Below are 20,306 nucleotides of genomic sequence, written 5' to 3'. Positions count from 1 at the left end.
TAGTACCTAGCTTGATTCGATTATTCAGACAAGTCATTTATTGCCGGGCACCAAATTGTGAATGCAATGGATATGATAAGAGACAATTGACATTATCGTCAGTGACTCTCCATGGTATTTGAGGTCTGAGGTCATTGTCTTAGGGCGGGTGCAGCGGGTCAAACTGCGAACCTATCCTATGAACGACAGCCCGTCGATCACCCCCACTTTCCACTGCCGTTCCCCCGCGCTGCGGCTAACTTTCTATCCCGTCAGGTCCCTCACCTCAGTCACCCTCTTCGAACTCAACCACCTCCAAATGTCTCAGATCCCGGTTTTATTATTTTATTTTTCTTGGAATTGAGATCTTAACCACCATAGACTGGAACTGACTTAATCTGTACGTTCCTCTATGCCATTCATTCTCTTGGTTTGATGAGTCCTCCCTCGATCTTAGCCTTACGATCTCGGTATGCAAGTTCTCTCGACTGTCATTTCTCGACGTGGGTTATCTCGGTTGGCTATAGGTTCGCGGGTTGCGACAACAAGTATCGGTAATTCAGCAACATCGAGATTGGCTAGTACATCTCTAGAAGGCACTGCCGTATCTCGTCCTACTCCTGGCTCTTCGTTACACCAGATTCGCGCCATGTCTTCACCTGCGCAAACCGAGCTGCGGTTCAGTAAGTGTCCATCTTACCTATTGCTAAGATCTGATAGAGATGCTGACTTGTGGCGGTCAGAGAACCCAAGGATCTTGTATGTATGTCATTACTTTCGATCTGACAGAAACGCCTAATCAAGACTGGTGTGGTATAGCGTTTGCGATATTCAAGAAAAGTTCCGCCATGTCATTCACGAATTCGATAGCATGTATGGCAGCCCCCGGTTCATTTGACGCCACTCAGCTAATCAACCCCAGCGTCCTCACCACTCAAAAGCTCCTCAAGTTCGCAAACACTCTCTCCGTTCCCGTTGTAACCACGACCCAAACCTCAGCAAAGCTTGGTCCCACAGTTTCAGCTCTGGCACAGCTCCTCCCCTCGTCACCACACGACAAGACACGCTTCTCCATGTCCATTCCCTCCATCACCGTCGATCTACCTCAGGGCTCAGAAATCGCTCTTGTCGGCATTGAGTCTCATATCTGCATTACCCAGACAGCCCTCGATTTGCGCGACGCAGGGCATAAGGTATATGTCATTGCTGATGGTGTATCGAGCTGTAATCCTCGCGAAGTCGACATTGCCCTTGATCGATTGCGTGCCGAGCCCGGAATCACGGTCACGTCGAGCGAGAGCTGGATGTACGAATGCGTGGGAGATTCGCAACATCCTGCTTTCAAGGGACTGATTAGTGTTGTCAAGGAGTCAATTGCAGACACCAGAAAGGTTTGGCAAGCCTTGCCTCCTGGATCTAAGATCTAGTCGTAGTGACATACTTATTTAATGATAGATTAGACATACATTTGCATAGTACAAACATCATTGCTGTCAATTTCTCTTCTTTCTTTTCTAGCAAAGCATCAAACCGCCTTTGCCTCTATTGTTCTCTGTTTTGTTTTGTTGGTTTGTTACATCAAGTCGCAATCGTCTTATCAATCATAGCTATCTTGAGAACCCGAATGACAGGGTCATTGCGATTCGGCATTTCTTTGAGTCCGCCCATTTATGGTCTCCACAGACTAGAGAATGAACTTCAGGGGACCTGAAAGTCTACACGGCTGATAAAGAAAGGAATGGCTACTGGCAAGCCATTCAAACACATTACTCTGAGCCCGCGGTCGTTTTGGCTTTGGATGTTGGTGTCATCCATGAGAACGCTGACGCCACTCCGACGGGGTTGGCAGACCTAGGCAGGGAATTGTTGCTATTGGCGCTGGCGTTGGCGCTGCGACCATCACGACTTGGAGGTGGAAGCGACTGTGACTGCGATTGCGCTTTGTGTTCGCTGCTCATACTCACCGCACGCTTAGCCTCCCATCTATTGGCAGGAGTACCACCGTTCTCCCCAACGCTGACTTGACTCTTGCGTCGACCATCTCCCGGACCTTTGGACGAAGAGGCATCATAAGAAGAAACTGTCCTCGAGGCCGACTTCTGGGGCTTCAGAACTTTCATGTTGCGGCCTCGACCGGCAGGTTGATATCCACTCAGTGAACCATCTCTATGCGGGCCGTCCACTCCATTCCCTGATCCATGGCGCCATGAGCCCCAAATCCCTGAAAGGGGTTCACGCCTGGAGCCCTCGGGGGTAGACTGCTCAGCAGTACGCTCCTTAGGACCTAGTTGGTCTCCGTTGATGAGTCTACGAGACCTTCTCTCACTCTCCCCACCGGATACACTGCCTCTGGAGCTGGGTCGCTTATTGAGAACCGCGTCAGTTGCCATCGGCGACATTTCGCTTCGAGACTCATAGTCCTGCTGAGGAGCCTCCGTGTCAGGGATACTTTCCTGGCTAGCCTGGCTGAAATCCCCAGAGACGAAGGGAGGAGCATTTGCATTCAACTTGGGCTTTTCTGGGACCATATTGGTTGTGCAGATATTCCGAAACACGTTTTCATCCTCTGGTCGGACAAATGGGACCTGAAGCCGCTCTCGCTCGTCGCCACGAAGTGTCATAGTATTCTGGGAAAATAGAATATCTGCGGAATGGGCTCTGAGAGCATCGCTGCCCAAGTAGATTCGAATGGCTTTGCGATCTACAGCCTGGATAGGCTGCTCTGCCACTCCAAGGACCTCGAAAAAGACAGTGATCGAAGGAACAGGCCCATGAGGACTACTAGAGCGACTGCCATGATGTGTTACCACAGCCTCTGCAAAGTAGACATTCAACCTAACGCGATATGCACCGTCAACCTCGCGATGGATCTGATCTACAAGGTCCAACTCTCTGAGGAGAGAGTACTCAACGGTGGACTTTTGCGAGCCACTGCAAACGTCGGCGTAGAGGAGTGTTGAGTGGCCAAAGTTAGGGGTTAACCAACATCGAACGATCGAAGGGACTGTCCCGAGTACATAAAACGCCGCAGGGGGGCCAGGAATGTCGAACGAATCGTCGTCGTCGTCGCCAACAGCAAAGTTGTTATCAAGGCCTAAGCTGCTAGCCCGACCAGAAGCAACGGAGTGGTGAGAGTGAACTGAATGTCCCGCAGAGCTGTGTCGCCCATCCGACTTGTGAGATAATGAGCGCTCCATCATAAGGCCACTTCCAGGACGAACAGGGCCAAAATCTCCCGAGTGACGATTACTTGGGCCTCCCCAACTGGATCCGTGCAGGGCGCTTTCGTCGAATCGAACACTATTAGCCCGCGAAGCAGCGCCTCGGCGAACCGGTTCTTCCTCTGCTGGTCCAAGATGAAGAGATCCTAGAAGCTCCTCACCTTGCTCATCCAAGTCATCAAACATGTCATTGTGTGGAATGGAAACAGGTCCTAAAATTTGTTAGGGAATGATCAATAAGTCAACAGGCTGAGAACTCACCTGTTTGAGGTGTGCCACTTAAGACACCTGGAAAGGGAGAGTTCCAGACAGACTTCAATGCGGCATCATCTGCCTGTTTCTTTTCCAATCGAAGAAGCCGTTCAGCATGATTGCTCTGAGTATATTGCACTTGCTTCACTTCCATCTGCAGACTGTACAGATCTTCGCGAGAGACTGGAAATCTGGGATCCATCCCCAGGTCAGGTCTGATTAGACAACAAGGCTCCAATTCTAGGTGTAGAGAACGCCGATTGACTGCAGACCGAGGGCTGGTGGCTCGACTAAAGGAAAGGAAGAGAGAATTCGAGAGACGGGGGGGATTTGGAGGCGCTCGTAGAGAAGGGCGGAACGTCTAGACAATGGCTTCAATCGTACAGCATGAGCTTTGATCCAGCACAACTTTTTCGACAATAAAAACAATTGGTCCTTCCGACCTCGATCCCCAGTTAAGATTTAGTTCACGAGGTCCTCCCTCCCCGCCGCATCGCCTAGTGTAGACCAAAGGGCCCTCGACAAGCAGAGTGCGATCTCGGGAATCGCCTGGTCGTCGTGGGTAGTGGCCTCAAATAGAGCGGCTGGTAAGTAGCCTGGCGTATAATTGGTATTTGAAGATCGATTGGAAGGGTGCCAGGTCGAGAGTGCGACTTGGAATCGTGATAGGTGTGGACGTGATGATCGGCAAGGCGTGCTCGTGAATGTTGCGAGGCAACCTACTGATGGAAGAAACTATCGTATCTGAAGAGGGCTAAGGATATAGGCGTCACAGCTGAGGGGTTATAGAAAGTAGATATTGAGCAGGTTTGACGTAGGCCGGTCCTGATACGAACGATAGGGGTTGGAGTTGGATGTAAATCAATGGTGCAAAGCGGACAAGAAGTTCAAAGCAGTTGGGATCGTGGCTGGCTTCTGCGGAGGGGTTACGGTCGATTTCGGGTGTTCGTAAGTTGGAGGGGAATCTTGGAGGCGTGTTCGAGGTCGTAGAGGTACGTCAGGAGTTGGAATCAGGGTAATCATCAAAGAGTGAAGTCCGGAATGATGTTCAGATGGCACAGGTGTGGATTGAATTTAATAAACAGACGGGAGCAACTTGAGGCCTGAGTACGTAGGTACCTTCGGTTGGCGTAGGCTGGCGCGCTAACGTGGCGGTTCTTCTAGCGCCTGTGGCGTGTTGAAGTAACCCACTGTAAGCATTAAACGTCAGGGGAGGCTAGCCACTAAAGGGAATATGATTGAAGGTTCCAGTGCCTCGAACTGTCGTCCCATGCAATCCATACTACCTAGTAGGTACCCTCCATTGGCTTCATCAGGGAGTGACAGCTGGAGAACTTCTGGTCCTGAACCAAGATGCCAAAAATATTAGTAACTTACATACTTGCCCAGAGGCTTATCGACATAGTTAGATTATACAACAAGTAGGACCCTTCGTCATTTATGATAAGAGATCTCGAATTTTCTGGCATCCCCTAGATTTAGTTCCTTGCAACTACTCCGTAGGTATTCATCAGAGGTAGGCAGATGAGGCACCTTAGGTTATGCCCATTCGAATTACACAGCATGTACCAATTTGTTGAATGACCACAGTCAGGATTCTCACATTTCACACAAGTGTCCTCTGGAATGCAGCACACATGTGCATGTCCCGTTTCCTGGGACAGAGGGGTTAGAGGGGCTAGGGGTTACATTTCTTTGTACCTTAAGTAAGGTGGTGGGGTGAAATTGTCTTGGCATCCCTCAAGCCACGCTCACACCTGAGTCAAAGACACAAGAAACTCTGCACAGCGCGTATATTTTGGCATCTTATTCTCAATCAGTGCCTCCAATATCGAATGCCGTAATCTGCATCCCACCTAATCGCCAGTGTTCAGATTGGGCTTAAGCTCCAGCAGTTCTCGCCAATCTGGGATCACAAATCCCTTGCGATCATCGTCCGCGAGGCCGTGCCACTCCTTACCAATAAATGGCTTAAGGCTCTCATAGAATACCCGATAACCAGATCCGCTCATATGGAGCCCGTCGTGAAGTAGAGTATCCAGACCACCCTGCTTACCGTTCTCGGGGTCGCCTAGCCATGGTCCACCAGGGGTGTAATCGTCAGGAGTAAGGGAGATGGCCTTGTCCATCTGGGCCTTCCAGAGGTCAACCAGAATAACCCCAGGGTTTTCTCGCGCTACCTCGCGAGCCACCTCGGAGTAGGCAGCGCTAATAGCAGACTTGCGAACTGCTCCTTGGTGGCCATTCTCGATGGATCGAGGGGTCGTCTTGATCTCATCCAGGGGAGGAGGCGTCACCAGCAGAATCTGGGGCTTGTGGGCAGCGATGCGTGGGTGGTTGATGATTTTGGTGAGGTTTTCCTTATACCGATCTATAGGAACATGCTGCTTGGTGATAGCACCAGGAAGCACAGCATCGTTTGCGCCAAACAGGAGAACCTAATCATTTTTAGCTACACAGTCTTCGCTCCATATGGCGGTACCGTACTAGATAGTCCATCTTAGGGGATGAGGCTGTACGCTCCAGGAAGATTTCAGGAAGGTATCTCAGAGCGATGTCGGTGTTGAAGCCCGAGTATCCCCGGTTCACGATATCCAGACGCCGAATGAAATCTGCAGCAAGTCAGGCCGTTTCCTATGCGGTCACTTATGTTGGATTCTCACCGGACTGGAGAGCAGCTTGAAAAGAGAAACCGTCTTGTATATCTGAGCATTGTTGGAACAGAGAATCTCCGAAGAGAACGACCTGAGGAACTGTCGACTGTGACGTGTGAGCTTTCTCTTTTTGGCATTGACTATAAGTTGAGCGTTGCTTACAGCCATGTTGGGACGTGGTAAAGGTGTTTTGACTTCGTTGAGGCTCTCGTCGTCACGGAAAACGACAGGTTTAAGCTCTATCGGATGGGGAGACTTTGCGACCCTAACAGCCTCAATTGTGCGGTTAAATAGATTGGCAAGTCACCAGAAACCTGCGGCTTAAATGTTCGTTTCTAACTAACGGGTATTGTCCCACCTGTTTCTCATTGCTCCTCTGCGCATTGTGGGGGTTCCGAGCCAATAACATAGTATCTTTTTAAGTCGAACAATTCACATTGGACTGAGACATGCGTTATCTTTCCTTTCTATCTACATATGAACAAGATTCGGAAGTCTCAGCGAGCTGAATAGGTATCTTTTAGAGCATTATTTACCTAGGGTGTTTATCATTTCTTGAACAGGAAAATGTTCACTTACTACCAACTTCAAGTCTTACCGAGTTGTGTCCCATAAGCGGCGTACTCGACAACTATTACAAGACAATCCAACGAGATGCTGTAAAGACTCAATCAGAACCATTTGGCGACTTTTTATGCCCTCGGTAATTGTAGGTATCTACGGTACGCATATAGAATCTGATATCATGTCAAGGGGAAGCAGAAGCACTTAGGACTTCTTATCTAAGTAATGAAAATATTTGGATAAGTTCAGGATAACCAACCTAGTGCGTGTATAGACCAGTTTATTTTGGCACCGCGATTTATTAATCTCGGGACTTTCTCTCTTCCTGAGACACATAGGAGAGGAGCCCACTGTTGATACTGACCCCGATTGTCGAGTCAATGTTCTTCTGGGGAGTCGATAACAGCCAGTTGGATGACAGGGACCAGAAGGTTATGGCTCCAACTTTAGGACAGGGAGCTATAGGACCAACTCCGCCGAGAGATAATATATAGGTCTTCCCAAGAAAATAGTGATGATGACAATAATCGTGTGCAATTCATATCTCGCATATGTACCTTGCGCAGCGAAGGTCCAGATAGGAATATTCCTCTATTGTCTTCACGTCCCGAAATTTGTACCAAGGTACTAAGGTAGTTAGTAAGGCTACCTGGTAGTAAGGTAAGGTGTCTGGGTGCCTATGTGGGGTGCCTGTGGAGACCATACGTTTCTTATCGATAACAAAGTTCTTTTTGTAGTCGCCAAAATATTTTCAAACCTACTACACTCTAATGCTGCCAGTGACCATCTCATCGACATCCTTACGCCATCTACCGCCCAGAGCCTGAGTCGCAGCCTTCTCAATCATGGCGACTGCTCTCGCTGCTCAATTGGCGCAGGTGGCTGCCAATTCGAAGTCCACTCTCAACGTTAAGGCGCAAAAAGCTGCCCATTCCAAGTCGTTGATATGGGAACCTCGAGTCGCTGCTACTCAGAGCTACCAAACTCTCTATACAACCTGCTTCCAGGGCTTTGAGGAGCTCTGCCAACTCGATGCTCGATTCGCGCCCTTCCAGTCAACCATCTTCAGCGAGGAGAGTCAGAACCAAGATCGTACCCAGCTCTCAGCTTCTGAGAATGAAGAACTGGACCGCCGGGTTGAAGCCTTCCTGCGCCTCGCGGGCAGTCGGCTTAGGCTGATGCCTGCGATCAAGTCTATCGAGTGGCTCATTCGAAGATTTAGGTAAGGCCATGTATTATGCGATTGGTGCGGGAAAGCAAACTAACACTGCGAAGAATTCATGAGGAGAACACACAAGCACTGTTACTCACTTTCCTGCCTTACCATTCTATACCAGCCTTCGCTACCCTCCTTTCGATTCTTCCGAGCAAGATCCCTCACAACTTCCGCTTCCTCGACCCTTACATTCGCTCCGTCACATCGCCTCCCCGACATGTCTTGGTTCGCGAGGCAATTCAGCACCCTTCATTTTTGACTCTCATATCCGAGTACACCCTCGAATCATGTCGGATGCAGTACAACTATCCTGCCTTAGTCTCATTCTGGGCCGGAATCATGACAGAGGCCGTCAGTGGTATCCTAGACAAGACGAGATCAGGCCGAGCTGCAGTTCAGAGCGAGAATGACCAGGCTTTGCTTCATCGACTGGGACCTGTCTTTGCTGAGTCCTTGGTCATGAAGAAAGTCCCTAGTATTCAGATTGCTTCATACATGGCGATCGCAGTGTTTGTCGCCAAGGGCAACCTTGAGGATAACGCTGTCACTGCATTCATGGACCAGACGGTTTATGGCTGGACTAACGACACGGTTCGGCCTGCTCTTGTTTGTCTGGCTATCTTGGCGCAATACCGTTCTGCGAAGCAAATGAGCAGCAAGACCACAAAGGCGCTTATGAAGGTCACAGATATCGGAAAGCTACTTGTAGAGATCGGCCAAGAGCGGCGGGTGGACAAATTAGCAAATGGTCTCTGTCTCGCATTGATAGAAAGACTTACCAAAAAGGGCGACGCTCGAGGTTTGGCGACTATTATCACTATTCTCAGCAGCTCGGTCCTCAAGGACAAACAAATCGCCGTCATCTTCAAGTCTCTTATTTTGACCGCGCACCGACTTAGCGATGATAATGATGAGGATGGCGCACTTCGACGGGAACTCGGTTCAGCACTGATCGCTCTGTCTCAGAGCGCCGGCAAATCTGGCGACACTATCCAGTCGGTTATCGAAGAAGTCAAGTTCGATATTGAGGAGCTTGAGATGAAGCTCGACCTTTCATTCCGCTCTCGACGACTCCCCGACTCGACCAAAGACGATACAGAGATGGGTAATGGCAATAATGAAAAGAATGTACCCCAGGATCTGAGTTCGTTGCTCGAGGAACTTTCCAGCCGGTCCGAATCGCTCTCTCCTTGTCTCGTGCCTCAACCCGGCGAGATCTTTGACGAATTCAGTCATATTTTCTTTTCTGTTGTTTCTAATAGCTCGCAAAATGAGGGCCTGCTTTCCGAATTCGATCTCAACCCCAAGCTTCACCGACAGACCGCTTTCAAGGACTGCACGTACTTCAGTTTCTTCATTCGTATCTGGAGCGGTCCCTACCCAGCCCTAGCTCGTGTTGCAGCTCTGGACATGACCAAGAAAAGGTTAAAAGTTGGTGATGCCGGAAAAGCCGATCTCCAGGCTCTTCTTCCCTACTGTATCTCAGCACTCAGCGATCCTTCGAAGCGTGTCCGTCAAGCCGCGGCCGATCTAATCACTGTCCTCACTGGTCTATACGCTCCTCCAGTTCCTTCTACGGGACTCGACCTCTGGGGTCAACAGAGCCTCTATGGAAAGTCCAAAGAAATAATGTCACTACCATCTGATGTTGTCGCCAAAGTCCTACATCTTCAGATTCTTCCTACCGTTGAGGAGTGTGTCATGGACCCTGAACATATCACCGCCGTCCTTCGTGCCGCAATTGAGCAAGGCAAATACCAGTCCAAGCCGAGCCCTGCATTAGATAAGAAGGACCACTTGTCTCAGCCTGGAAGACTATCCTTCCTTCAGTTTCTGGCCTCACACATTGTCAACACACCATTGTTTCTGGTAAAGAGTAGGTTGCTGAAGACCGTCAACGAAGTCCGAGGCGTCAGCACCACGACAAGAACGCAACTTCTACTCCCTGTTTTGCAATGGTGGGCAAGTCTAAGCGAGGATGAGGCAGCTAAGCTCTGCAGCGCAGAACGTCTAGAAAAGTCAGATATGGACATCTGTTTTGTCGATGTTGTGGTGCCAAACGACGTCGCGGGCTTAGAGTTCTTCCTGGAGTTTCTCAGAGATCCAGACCAAAGAGAAAAGGCTGATCTTATTCGTGCAACTTTCACTCGCATGAAGAAGATGTGGTCTTCCATGAAGCCAAATGTCAAGTCAACGGCCGCCGATCAGTTGCTGGAAATCTCCCAGGAATCAGCAGTCCCAACTGACAGCAAATCAGTTGTTTCTGCAGAGGCGGCTGACTTTTTGAGGAACGTGCGACTCACCACCGATATCCTTCATGATTTCCTTCAGTCGATACAGACTGGAACGAAGATGGTCACCGAGCCTCCACCCAACAAGCGCCGCCGAACTAGCTCTTCTGGAGCTGACCGTGGTCTCATCACTCAGGTTACTCCCGAACTCAGCCAGTCGCTGCGAAAGGTCACATTCGTTCTGCAGCTAGTCGAGAACTCGGACCCCGTTGAGCATCCCGAGCTCCTGGATGGCCTGTTTACTGCCCTATCTGAGCTCCAGCACTTTAGAACAGTGGTCGGATCTGAGCTGGGCTACCTACAGAACCTCATTCTTCGAAGCCTCTTGGCCATGATGCCAGCTTACAAGGCGAATAAGAAGCTCATTATTGACAGCTCTGGTGGGTACGGAGATTTGCTTGTGAACTGCATCCAAAGATCTTCGAGCCCCGTTGTTCAAAATGCTGCCCTTCTCCTGATTGCCAGTCTAGCCACGACCGCTCCGAACTTGGTCCTGCATAGTGTCATGCCCATCTTCACCTTCATGGGTACTTCGGTACTTCGCCAAAGCGACGACTACTCTGCCCATGTTGTGTCTCAGACTATCAAGGAAGTTATACCTCCACTGATCGACTCTTTGCGTCAGGGGCAGAAGAACCCCATCGCTGGTGCTTCTGACATTCTTGTCAGCTTCACAACGGCATACGAGCACATCCCCGCTCATCGACGACAGGGGCTATTTGTTGCCCTCGTCGAGACTCTCGGCCCACAAGACTTCCTCCACGCTCTTATCAGTATGTTGGTTGATCGATACGGTGCTAGTGACGCTCTGCTGCAATTTATTATCGAGTTATTGAATCACTTTAGCATCCCAACACAGCTCGAATCGCTCGTCAAGCAGCTCGATCTTATTGCTGACCTGTTCAAGGCCAAGCCTGGCATCTCTCTCGTCCTCCTTGGTGTCACTGACGAGACTGAAGACAAAAATAAGGATGTCGAAGCCATTGCCTTCCGACAACTATCGGCCTTCCCTAGCTTCTTAGCTAATAAGAAACTCAGAGCGCAGATCGGAGGTTTGATGGAGAAGGATGATATGGAAGCATCGAGGTTGAGGGAGCTCTATGCCACACTTCTTGAAAACATCCTTGTTCTGGCTGATACGGTCAAGGCGAATAAAACTCTCCATGGCCGCTGCGGACAGGCTCTCTCCAATCATCTCAACTTATTGTCCATTGGAGAGTTTATCAAGGCTGTTGAGAACCTGCTCGATAGACCTGATATGGGACTGCGCCAAAAGGTGCTACGAGCTCTTGAGGTTCGGGTGGAACAGGAGAGCAATACCGACCCAGCATCAAGAACTGTCTTGCTTGCTTTCCTTCCGCAGCTCACAGCCGGTATCAGAGAGTCGACCGATATGCGCTACAAGCACACCGCTGTCACATGCGTTGACAAGATTGCCGAAAAGTATGGAAAGAAGGATATCGAGGCTGTTGTAGGAGCAGCTACAACAATTGCTGGCCAGCACTGCTTGGGTCAGTCTGAGGAGCGGCTCCGAGTTATGGCTCTCTTGTGCCTTACCTCGCTCGTAGATGTACTGCAAGACGCCATCGTACCCGTTCTGCCGAGGGCAATCCCGCAGGCTGTCGAGTACCTGGCCGAAAGCTTGAGGGAGGATGCTCGCGATGAGGAACTTCATGTTGCTTGTTACGGATTCATCAGCGCTCTGGCTCAACACCTTCCCTACATGCTTTCAACATATGTTGATCGCATTCTGGAAATCTCCAACAAATCGGCCGAGATCGAATTGGATGATGATACGAAGGAAAGCCGTGTTGATTGTCTTCACTTCCTGGCTAAGCAGCTTGAGGCGAAAGAGATCTTCTCGGCTCTGGACCGAAACTGGGATAGTGCCAGAATTGCCGGCTTTTCTGTAAGTTTGACGATCACAGTGTGTACGAGAGTTGCTAACTTTTACAGGCTGTTGCTGAATATCTTGATGTTCTCGGCTTGGCCATTGACAAGCACTCTAAGTCTGGCATTTCCAAGAATGCCACGCTACTATCGAGCATTCTCACAAAGGTCTTTGATCTGCGACGGCAGGAGCGCGCTAAGGGTGAGATTGGTGAGCAAGATCTCTTGAGGCTCAGTGCTCTTGACGCCAGCACCAACGACAAAGCGTTGAAGATGATCTACAAACTCAACGATGCGGCATTCCGGCCTGTCTTTGTTCAGCTCATGGAGTGGTCAAGCTCCGGGTTGTCGAAAAGCGACCGATTGGGACGCTCGCTACGTCAATACAGTGTCTATGGATTCCTTGAGGCATTCTTTGGCACTCTTAAATCGATCGTTACCAACTACGCTACATACATTGTCGAGGATGCAGTTAGGATCTTGAAGTCGGTGGATCTTACGAGCCCAGAGGAGAGACAACTCTGGTCAAGGGTACTACGGACACTGGCCAACTGCTTCGAGCACGACCAGGATGACTTCTGGCAGGCTCCGGCCCACTTTAGCGCCGTTGGACCGGTCCTGATGGAGCAGTTCTCACATGCTGGTACGGTGGAAGTGACGGAAGAGCTCATCCCAACAACTGTGGAGCTGGCCTCGGCGGCAGATTCACAGGCTCACCAGAAGGAGCTCAACTCCGCCCTCCTGAAGCACCTGCGATCCGAGTCTGCGGCAGTGAGACTTGCCGCGGTCAAGTGTGAGCAGGCACTGACAGATCGTCTTGGCGAAGAGTGGCTGTCTATGCTGCACGAGATGCTTCCTCGCATTAGCGAGTTGCAGGAGGACGATGACGAGGTAGTTGAACGGGAGACACACCGATGGATACTCAAGATAGAGGGAGTGTTGGGAGAGAGTTTGGATTCCATGTTACAATAAGATAGAAGGAGAGAGATAATTAACAACAGCATGAGGCGCGGGGGGGAGCTGGGAATAAGCATGCCATGACGTAGAAAGTTTACACTAGCATGAGCTATTAGAAGTTTACTATGTATGTAAAATGGAGAAGCTTGATTTGTTAACATTGAGTTACTATGAGGCTGAAATGCTATGTGTGACATGTGATGGTATGTATAACTCAACTCGTATAGGGGCATATTCGGAGCGTGCTGTGTAGGTGTCGCAAGGGCATGTGAGTCAGCTGGTAATAGTATATTCGGAGTAGCAGAAATTTCTATAGTATCGGACAGCCGGGTCTTGGATATCACAGAATCCGGAGACACGGATCAGTCCGTGACCGTCAATCTAAACTCGTGAGCGGAAAACTTTCGAGGTGAGCAAGAAGATGTAAGGGTCGGCTCCGGTGAATTATCGTTGGCGGAGTGCTCACCGGGAGGACCGGGGGGGTCCTAGGCGCAAGTAGCGGCTACAGGGAACCCCCCCAGTGGTAGATCGCCCGGAAGGGGTACCTAAGGTTAGTAGCTATGACATCGAGTAAAACACTAGGTACGTATGTAGCTGAATATAGTGACGATTGATTGATATAGATAGGTAGGTAAGGTAGGCAGTCTAAAAGTAGCTACTTAAATAGCACCAACTCCCGCTTAGTTACGGTTTTTATAATGCATTCAGTAAATCTCAGGCAACGTCTGTTGACTACATACTCACTCACTCATCATCACTCTATCTCGGTTCTTCTATATCCTATCCCAGTGGAGGCAGCTAGAGAAACGACCCTGCCAAAACACCCACTTACACGGCGAAACTTGCGGTACCGCATGCCCACGGTCTAATAAGTTAGATATTCTGTTCTTATACTGTTTAAAAATCTGCATCATCAAGGACCCATTGTCTAGCGTTTCCGTGGTACTTTACTACGGGTTTTCTAGTCACGCGAAATTAGGAGACACGCCATGATCGGACTTGGTCTGGGGCGTAGGGGGACGGAACAGCGTTTGTTGGTGAAGTTGGGACGAGTCACTTGCAAGAGACTGGCCAGTACAGTGACTCAAGGAGGTGAGTGCGGTAGCTTGTTATGGGGGTCAATTGGCGTGTGCTTTTGCCTCTGCGACTTAAGAGACCTGAATGGCCTCGGAGCATCTCATCTCCTGTCACCACCCTACTAAACTAACATGAGTTTTCTCTCAGGACCGAAAGAGCGCATCGTCGTTCTAGGCTCGGGCTGGGCTGGATACGCTCTGGCAAAGACAATATCTCCCTCTCAAGCCTCTCGGATTCTCATCTCACCTCGCTCTCACTTCGTCTTCACTCCCCTTATCGCCTCAACCGCCGTTGGTACTCTCGAGTTCCGTGCTGCTGTTGAACCCTGTCGTAAACTCGGTCTTACAGAGTTCCACCAGGCTTGGGCTTCTGATATTGACTTTGCGAACAAGACCATCACCGTTGAAGCTAACCAGCGTGATGGAGTCACAGCCCGCTCGGGCAAGGATCTGTTGAAGGGCCTCGAATTCCAGGTCCCGTACGATAAGCTTGTAGTGGCTGTCGGGTGCTACAGTCAGACTTTTGGTGTAGAGGGTGTCAAGGAGCATGCATGTTTTCTGAGAGATGCTACAGATGCTCGAACAGTACGTCTAAAAGTGCTGCAGAAGTTCGAGCAGGCTTCTCTGCCTAGTACAAGCGCGGCTCAGAGGAAGCGACTACTTCATTTTGCTGTTGTAGGTGGCGGCCCTACAGGTATCGAATACGCGGCTGAGCTTCACGATCTTATACACGAAGACTTATCCAAGCTGTATCCCGAACTGATGCCTCACGTTGCCATCACCATCTACGACATTGCACCAAAGGTTCTCCCTATGTTTGATCGCAATCTGGCCGCATACGCCACAAACATCTTCAGCCGTGCAGGCATCAAAGTCAAGACCGAGCATCACCTCGAGGGCATTCGACGAGACGACGATGTTCTCCTGATGCGCATCAAGGAGGAACCTCAAGAAGTCGCAGCAGGCGTTGTCGTCTGGAGCACGGGTCTCATGCAGAACCCTCTGGTAAGCAAATTAGTTGGACGAGAGGTGGAGGGAATGGGAAAGATCGCAAAGAACTGCAAAACAGGCGGCTTCGCTGTTGATTCTCACCTTCGAGTCCAGGTCGAAGCCCAAGACTCCAATGGCAAACAAATCACAAAGACACTCCCGGACGTCTACGCGATTGGTGACTGCGCCAATATCCAAGGCGAATCACTTCCTGCCACTGCACAAGTTGCGAGTCAACAGGCTACATATCTCGGCAAGAGATTCAACGCTGGGACGTCTTCTCAGGGGCCTCCAACTGCTCCCTTTCACTTCCGCAACTGGGGCACGATGGCGTACCTTGGAGGTTGGAGGGCCATTCATCAGAAGGGTACTGATGAGCTCAAAGGTCGAGCAGCGTGGATTCTGTGGCGGACGGCGTATTTGACCAAGAGTATGAGTCTAAAGAATAAGCTCATGATTCCGTTCTACTGGTTGATTACATGGATTTTTGGTCGAGATATCTCGAGGTTCTAGGGTGGTAGATCGATCATTGGAAGAATCCATTGGTTGGATAGGTAGTTGAGATAAGTCCCTTTCCAATAATAAAAGTAACGACTTGAGTTTGCTTTGCTCAACTTCCCAAGCAGATGCATTGTTTTCACTAGTCGATTGCTGGAAAACCTTGGAGCCATAGGAGTAATTCGAGAAAGTACCAACTCTAGTAACTTTATTACCTTATCAATAACTTATATGAGTTAGTAGGCACGGGGGTTACCTTAGTACGAAGCATAACCGGAGTGAGGTACTGCCAAGTCTTGAGCTTAGGTACAGTTTGGCAACTCATTGTCCTACCCTATGTCATTGCAACTCATCAATCACCTCACCACCCTTTTACTTCATCACTTGCAATATCGCTCACTCCACCCTTGCTTGCCCTCCCAAATATCTTTCCTTTTCGCAAAAAACAAAGAAAAAAAAAACACAACTCTAATTGGAAAATAGCAACAGAGGCACATCATAAGCCAAAAAAAGAGTTAATTATATGCAAGTTTCCACTCCCAAATATATCATCAATTACCAGGTACTAACCCCGCCAAAGCCGTCCACCTGATTTCATCACCATCAACCATGGCCAAGCCCGCAGTCAACTACGGCCTATACCTGGTCACAGACTCAACCCCAGAGATTCTTGGTGATCGCAGCCTCGAACAAGTAGTTGAGGCTTCTTTGCGAGGCGGTGTCACCATCCTTCAATATCGTGACAAGCACAGTGAGCGCCCAGTCGCTGTAGACACAGCCAGGAAGCTACACGCCATTGCCCGTCGTTACAATGTCCCCCTCCTCATCAATGATCGTGTGGACATTGCCGCTGAGATAGACTGCGAGGGTGTGCATATTGGACAGGATGATATGGGTATGTTATGTTGATATCTCTCACTGCCTGGGTACCCATCAAGATGTGGTCTGATCATCTGGTACAGCATACGAAGAAGCAAGAAATCTTCTTGGTCCCAACAAAATCATTGGCGTAACCGCAAATTCAAAAGAAGAAGCTCTCAAGGCTTGCGAAGCCGGTGCTGACTACCTTGGTATCGGAACTGTCTACTCAACTCAGACGTGAGTGATATCCAAGCATTATGTGTGACTCACATCAGCCCCTGACCATGCCCTCAGCAAAAAGGACACAAAATCTATCATCGGTCCCTCGGGAGTCCGGGATATTCTCTCAGCCTTATATGATGCTGGCTATGGTTCCGTCCCTACTGTTTGTATAGGCGGTATCAACGCCAGCAACACTGCCCCTGTTCTCGCTGCAGCCGGGTCCCCCTCCAAGTCTCTCGATGGTGTTGCTGTGGTGAGCGCCCTCATCGCTGCTCCCGAGCCAGCTGCCGTTGCCCGTGATCTCCTCGGTAAAGTCATCGTCGCCAAAATCCCCGAAGTTATCAGAGCCGTAGCCGACAAGACGCCCCTTTCTCATAACATGACCAACTTGGTGAGTACAGCTCGGTTCATGTGATGATCGTGTTAAATTCTCATGCTAGAAATCCAGGTCGTTCAAAACTTTGCCGCCAATGTAGCTCTCTGTGTTGGGGCAAGCCCCATCATGGCCAACTACGCGGAAGAAGCTGCTGATCTCGCCAAACTTGGTGGTGCTCTTGTGGTCAACATGGGCACCGTCACTCCCGATGGACTTAAGAACTATGTCCAAGCCATCAAGGCCTACAATGAAGCTGACAGACCCATAGTCCTTGATCCTGTCGGGTAAGCCTCCAAAATCCCATCAATTAATCAGCTTTACTCATGTTTTCAGCGCTGGTGCTACCACCGTTCGTCGCAATGCTGTCAAGACTCTTCTCGATGCTGGGCATTTTACCGTCATCAAGGGCAATGAGGGCGAGATTCAAACTGTAGCGGGCGCCACAATTACACAACGGGGCGTCGACTCAACCTCTTCCCTCACTTTTCCCCAAAAGGCGTCCCTTGTACGCTCCATCGCCTTGCACCGGCACACCGTCGTCATACTCACGGGCGCCACCGACCTCGTAAGTGACGGAACTCGTACTATAGCCATCAGCAATGGACATCCCTATCTTGGCGAAGTCACAGGCACTGGGTGTACTCTTGGCACAACAGTCAGTGCCATGGTTGCTGCGTACGACACTGATCCTCTTCTCGCTGCTGTCGCCGCAACTGTTATGTTTGGACTCGCCGCTGAGCTCGCCGCTGAGAGGAACGAAGTCCGTGGACCAGGCTCATTTGTGCCGACATTCCTCGATGAGCTGTATAATATTCGAAAGTCAACTGCCAAGGGCGACCTGCGGTGGCTGAATATGGCCAAGGTCAAGGCAGTTGAAGTGGATATCGATGCCATTCCAGGTGAATAAAGCTCGCCAGACAGGAATCGAAAATTGCTGAATAGATAACAAAAAATGAACTCCATATCTTGGACAAGCTTACTTTATATCACGTAAAAGAGAAAGAGCATTGTTGAGTGACACAACGACCTAATGCTAAGATGTTAATACAACCTTCTTCACCGACTTCGTAAGGCGTCAAGTCGACTCATTCAGGACACCAGGGTCACCAATAATGTTCCATACATTATAGCCTCTCGTAGCCGCCGCTTGCCAAAAGTCCGTTCCTGAATCATCCATCAAGAAGTCTTGACTGAAGTCTACGAGATCAGCGTTACCGGATCCCGTAAGTAGACGCTGTCTCTCAGCCTTGACCAAATCTCTCACTGACTTCAGCTGCTTCACAAGTCTCTCGAAAGGATCTGGCGGAGGCGCGGGTGTAGCTGCTGTCGTTCCCCCGGGGGTCGCTGTGCCTAGCATGTTGCCGTGTTTGCGGCGCCCCACGATGATGTCCAGATCCTGGGCTTGCTGGCTCATCACCTGTACCATGTCAAGCTCTGCATGTATCTGAGCAAGGTTCCACCCGGGTAATTGAAGCGTTACGACCTTGATACCAACAATGATAGTGTACACAAGTTCAGACGCACTCATACACAGGAAACGTGGGCGTTCCATTTCTCGATGATCGAACCGGATGTCGAAAAATGTCTTCAAAGATCGGACACAAGCCCATAGAAGTTGGAGTCGGTCAGTTAGAGGAAGATAGGATGCTGCAGAGTGTTGGTCCGAGACAGCGATCTCATAGAGGAGCACCTCGGCTACGTTGACATGGGTCTTGAGATTATCTAAACTATGGTGAGCGCTAGAGGATCGGAATGGGGTGAAATAAATTGTACATACCGTTATCAGCGAACCGTGGGCCAAGGTTATCTTTGTACAGCTGTAACTGTTCCTCAAACGATTGCACTACCATTGTCAATGGTAATTTGCTGGCGGTCTGACTTAGGTTCTCCGCTGACATTGTGACAGATATGGATTGTGCCAGTTGCTGAATGCGCACCAGCTTTATCAAGTACTCATCAGAGGGGTGCTGCATAGTTCTCTCCAGAACTCTGCAGCACATTTCAAGATGGCTGGTATTCATAAGGACATCAGGCCGCTTGTTCGCTGTGAACACTCTAATCCATGTCAGAAAACCTCAGACTGAAGGCAGGTAGTTCTTACAAAGTGTTAAGGTAATAAGTACCAGCATAAACTCTCATATGATCAAGATTGCGATCAGATTCTTCTCCTTGAAGGCTCGTATCTTCCGTGAACCTCAAATTTACGCATATAGCTCTAGCAAGGAACAGCAGATTCGTCACTTGAGAGCCCTTCAACGCATAGTGAAACCTGCGGCAAGTCAGGGGCATGCTAACAAAACGGTCGCCACATCAGTACATACCATGCCACCAGCATTTGCAAGCTCTGGAGTAGATCCAGACTGTTCAGGCCATCTACAACAGCTGCTCGCCCAATCTCAGCTAGTAACTCTTGGCCAAGCTTAACCTGTCTAGCTCCATCAAGAAACAGCCCTACCATCATGACAGCCTTCCACAGGAATGGCCGATGCTCACGTAGCTCCAGGGCTGTCATGTGCCCAGGAACACACACAAACGGAAATAGACATGAGTGGATTGTCCTATAGCCGTTGAGAAGTAGCTCCGCTTCACGGGGCGTGGGCCACCAGGAGTCCCATGGCCGTGTCTTGTCCGGAGCTGATGGTGGAGGATGTTGACCGGGGGTCCTTTCAATCCCCGGCTTTAAGGGAAACAAGTGATTGAAACCCCAGGCGTCAGATTTGGACAACAGCTCTGAGCGTTTTTCACTCGTCGAAGGTGGAGGCGAAGAGTGCTCCTCTTCTGAAGACTCACGCCTTACGTGCGAGGACAGCTCTTCAAGACGTTTCTCCAAAGCAGCTATCTTAGATAGCTTTGGGCTTCTACGGGGCCGGGCCGGAGCCGGAGTTTGGTTAACACATGGCTTGTCTAGTCGATGGCACCTTGAAAGTTGAGACTCTGATGTCAGCAGCTGTACCTAACCACAAACTTACATGTGTGTATGCACTCAAGCGGACGGGGTTTGGGACAAAGGCACCCAACGCAAGCCATGAACAACACCATCCTCAAAAGAACCAATTATTGTAACTTACCTGTCGCATTTGAGGCTCCCTAGAGGCCCAGGGACGCACCTTGCCTTAGCTTTAGCGCATGTTGTACAGGCCTTGGGTCCCTTGTTCTTAGCCTGAGTAGAGTTGGGGCTCATGTTGTCATTACTGAATTATCTGATTCTTGTTAGTCTCACAGAAGCAGAAAAGCGGTTTGCAAAAGGAGACGGAGTTGA

The 20,306-nt window shown here is 49.9% G+C and overlaps 7 protein-coding genes across 7 annotated transcripts; 4 read left to right on the top strand and 3 right to left on the bottom strand.

The window, feature by feature from the left end:
- Positions 1–628: 628 nt before the first annotated feature.
- On the top strand, positions 629–1,406 carry FTJAE_8639 (Isochorismatase domain protein; the record flags this gene model as incomplete). The annotated part of the gene is made up of 2 exons (XM_037355476.1): positions 629–662; positions 769–1,406. The coding sequence occupies 2 exons, from the start codon at positions 629–631 to the stop codon at positions 1,404–1,406; spliced, it is 672 nt and encodes a 223-aa protein (XP_037204356.1).
- A 339-nt stretch (positions 1,407–1,745) lies between these two features.
- Positions 1,746–3,654, bottom strand: FTJAE_8638 (ubiquitin carboxyl-terminal hydrolase 19; the record flags this gene model as incomplete). Its single annotated transcript, XM_037355475.1, has 2 exons — positions 1,746–3,412; positions 3,462–3,654. 2 exons carry the CDS (start codon positions 3,652–3,654, stop codon positions 1,746–1,748), a joined length of 1,860 nt encoding a protein of 619 aa, XP_037204355.1.
- A 1,654-nt stretch (positions 3,655–5,308) lies between these two features.
- FTJAE_8637 (IAH1 Isoamyl acetate hydrolytic enzyme) lies at positions 5,309–6,274 on the bottom strand (the record flags this gene model as incomplete). Its single annotated transcript, XM_037355474.1, has 4 exons — positions 5,309–5,890; positions 5,940–6,064; positions 6,116–6,212; positions 6,269–6,274. The coding sequence occupies 4 exons, from the start codon at positions 6,272–6,274 to the stop codon at positions 5,309–5,311; spliced, it is 810 nt and encodes a 269-aa protein (XP_037204354.1).
- A 1,241-nt stretch (positions 6,275–7,515) lies between these two features.
- FTJAE_8636 (u3 small nucleolar RNA-associated 10) lies at positions 7,516–13,039 on the top strand (the record flags this gene model as incomplete). Its single annotated transcript, XM_037355473.1, has 3 exons — positions 7,516–7,892; positions 7,946–12,086; positions 12,134–13,039. 3 exons carry the CDS (start codon positions 7,516–7,518, stop codon positions 13,037–13,039), a joined length of 5,424 nt encoding a protein of 1,807 aa, XP_037204353.1.
- Positions 13,040–14,232: 1,193 nt separating this feature from the next.
- On the top strand, positions 14,233–15,603 carry FTJAE_8635 (NADH dehydrogenase; the record flags this gene model as incomplete). The annotated part of the gene is made up of 1 exon (XM_037355472.1): positions 14,233–15,603. The coding sequence occupies one exon, from the start codon at positions 14,233–14,235 to the stop codon at positions 15,601–15,603; it is 1,371 nt and encodes a 456-aa protein (XP_037204352.1).
- A 594-nt stretch (positions 15,604–16,197) lies between these two features.
- Positions 16,198–17,954, top strand: FTJAE_8634 (thiamine-phosphate diphosphorylase; the record flags this gene model as incomplete). Its single annotated transcript, XM_037355471.1, has 5 exons — positions 16,198–16,483; positions 16,551–16,686; positions 16,744–17,062; positions 17,120–17,331; positions 17,381–17,954. The coding sequence occupies 5 exons, from the start codon at positions 16,198–16,200 to the stop codon at positions 17,952–17,954; spliced, it is 1,527 nt and encodes a 508-aa protein (XP_037204351.1).
- A 168-nt stretch (positions 17,955–18,122) lies between these two features.
- On the bottom strand, positions 18,123–20,228 carry FTJAE_8633 (cercosporin resistance; the record flags this gene model as incomplete). Its single annotated transcript, XM_037355470.1, has 5 exons — positions 18,123–18,769; positions 18,825–19,102; positions 19,149–19,316; positions 19,369–19,965; positions 20,155–20,228. 5 exons carry the CDS (start codon positions 20,226–20,228, stop codon positions 18,123–18,125), a joined length of 1,764 nt encoding a protein of 587 aa, XP_037204350.1.
- Positions 20,229–20,306: the final 78 nt, after the last annotated feature.

The sequence above is a fragment of the Fusarium tjaetaba genome, assembly GCF_013396195.1.
Source record: "Fusarium tjaetaba strain NRRL 66243 chromosome Unknown NRRL66243_c0000188, whole genome shotgun sequence".
NCBI lineage: Eukaryota > Fungi > Ascomycota > Sordariomycetes > Hypocreales > Nectriaceae > Fusarium > Fusarium tjaetaba.
The sequence above is the reverse complement of the archived record's forward strand: the minus strand, read 5'-3'. Positions and strand labels throughout refer to the sequence as shown.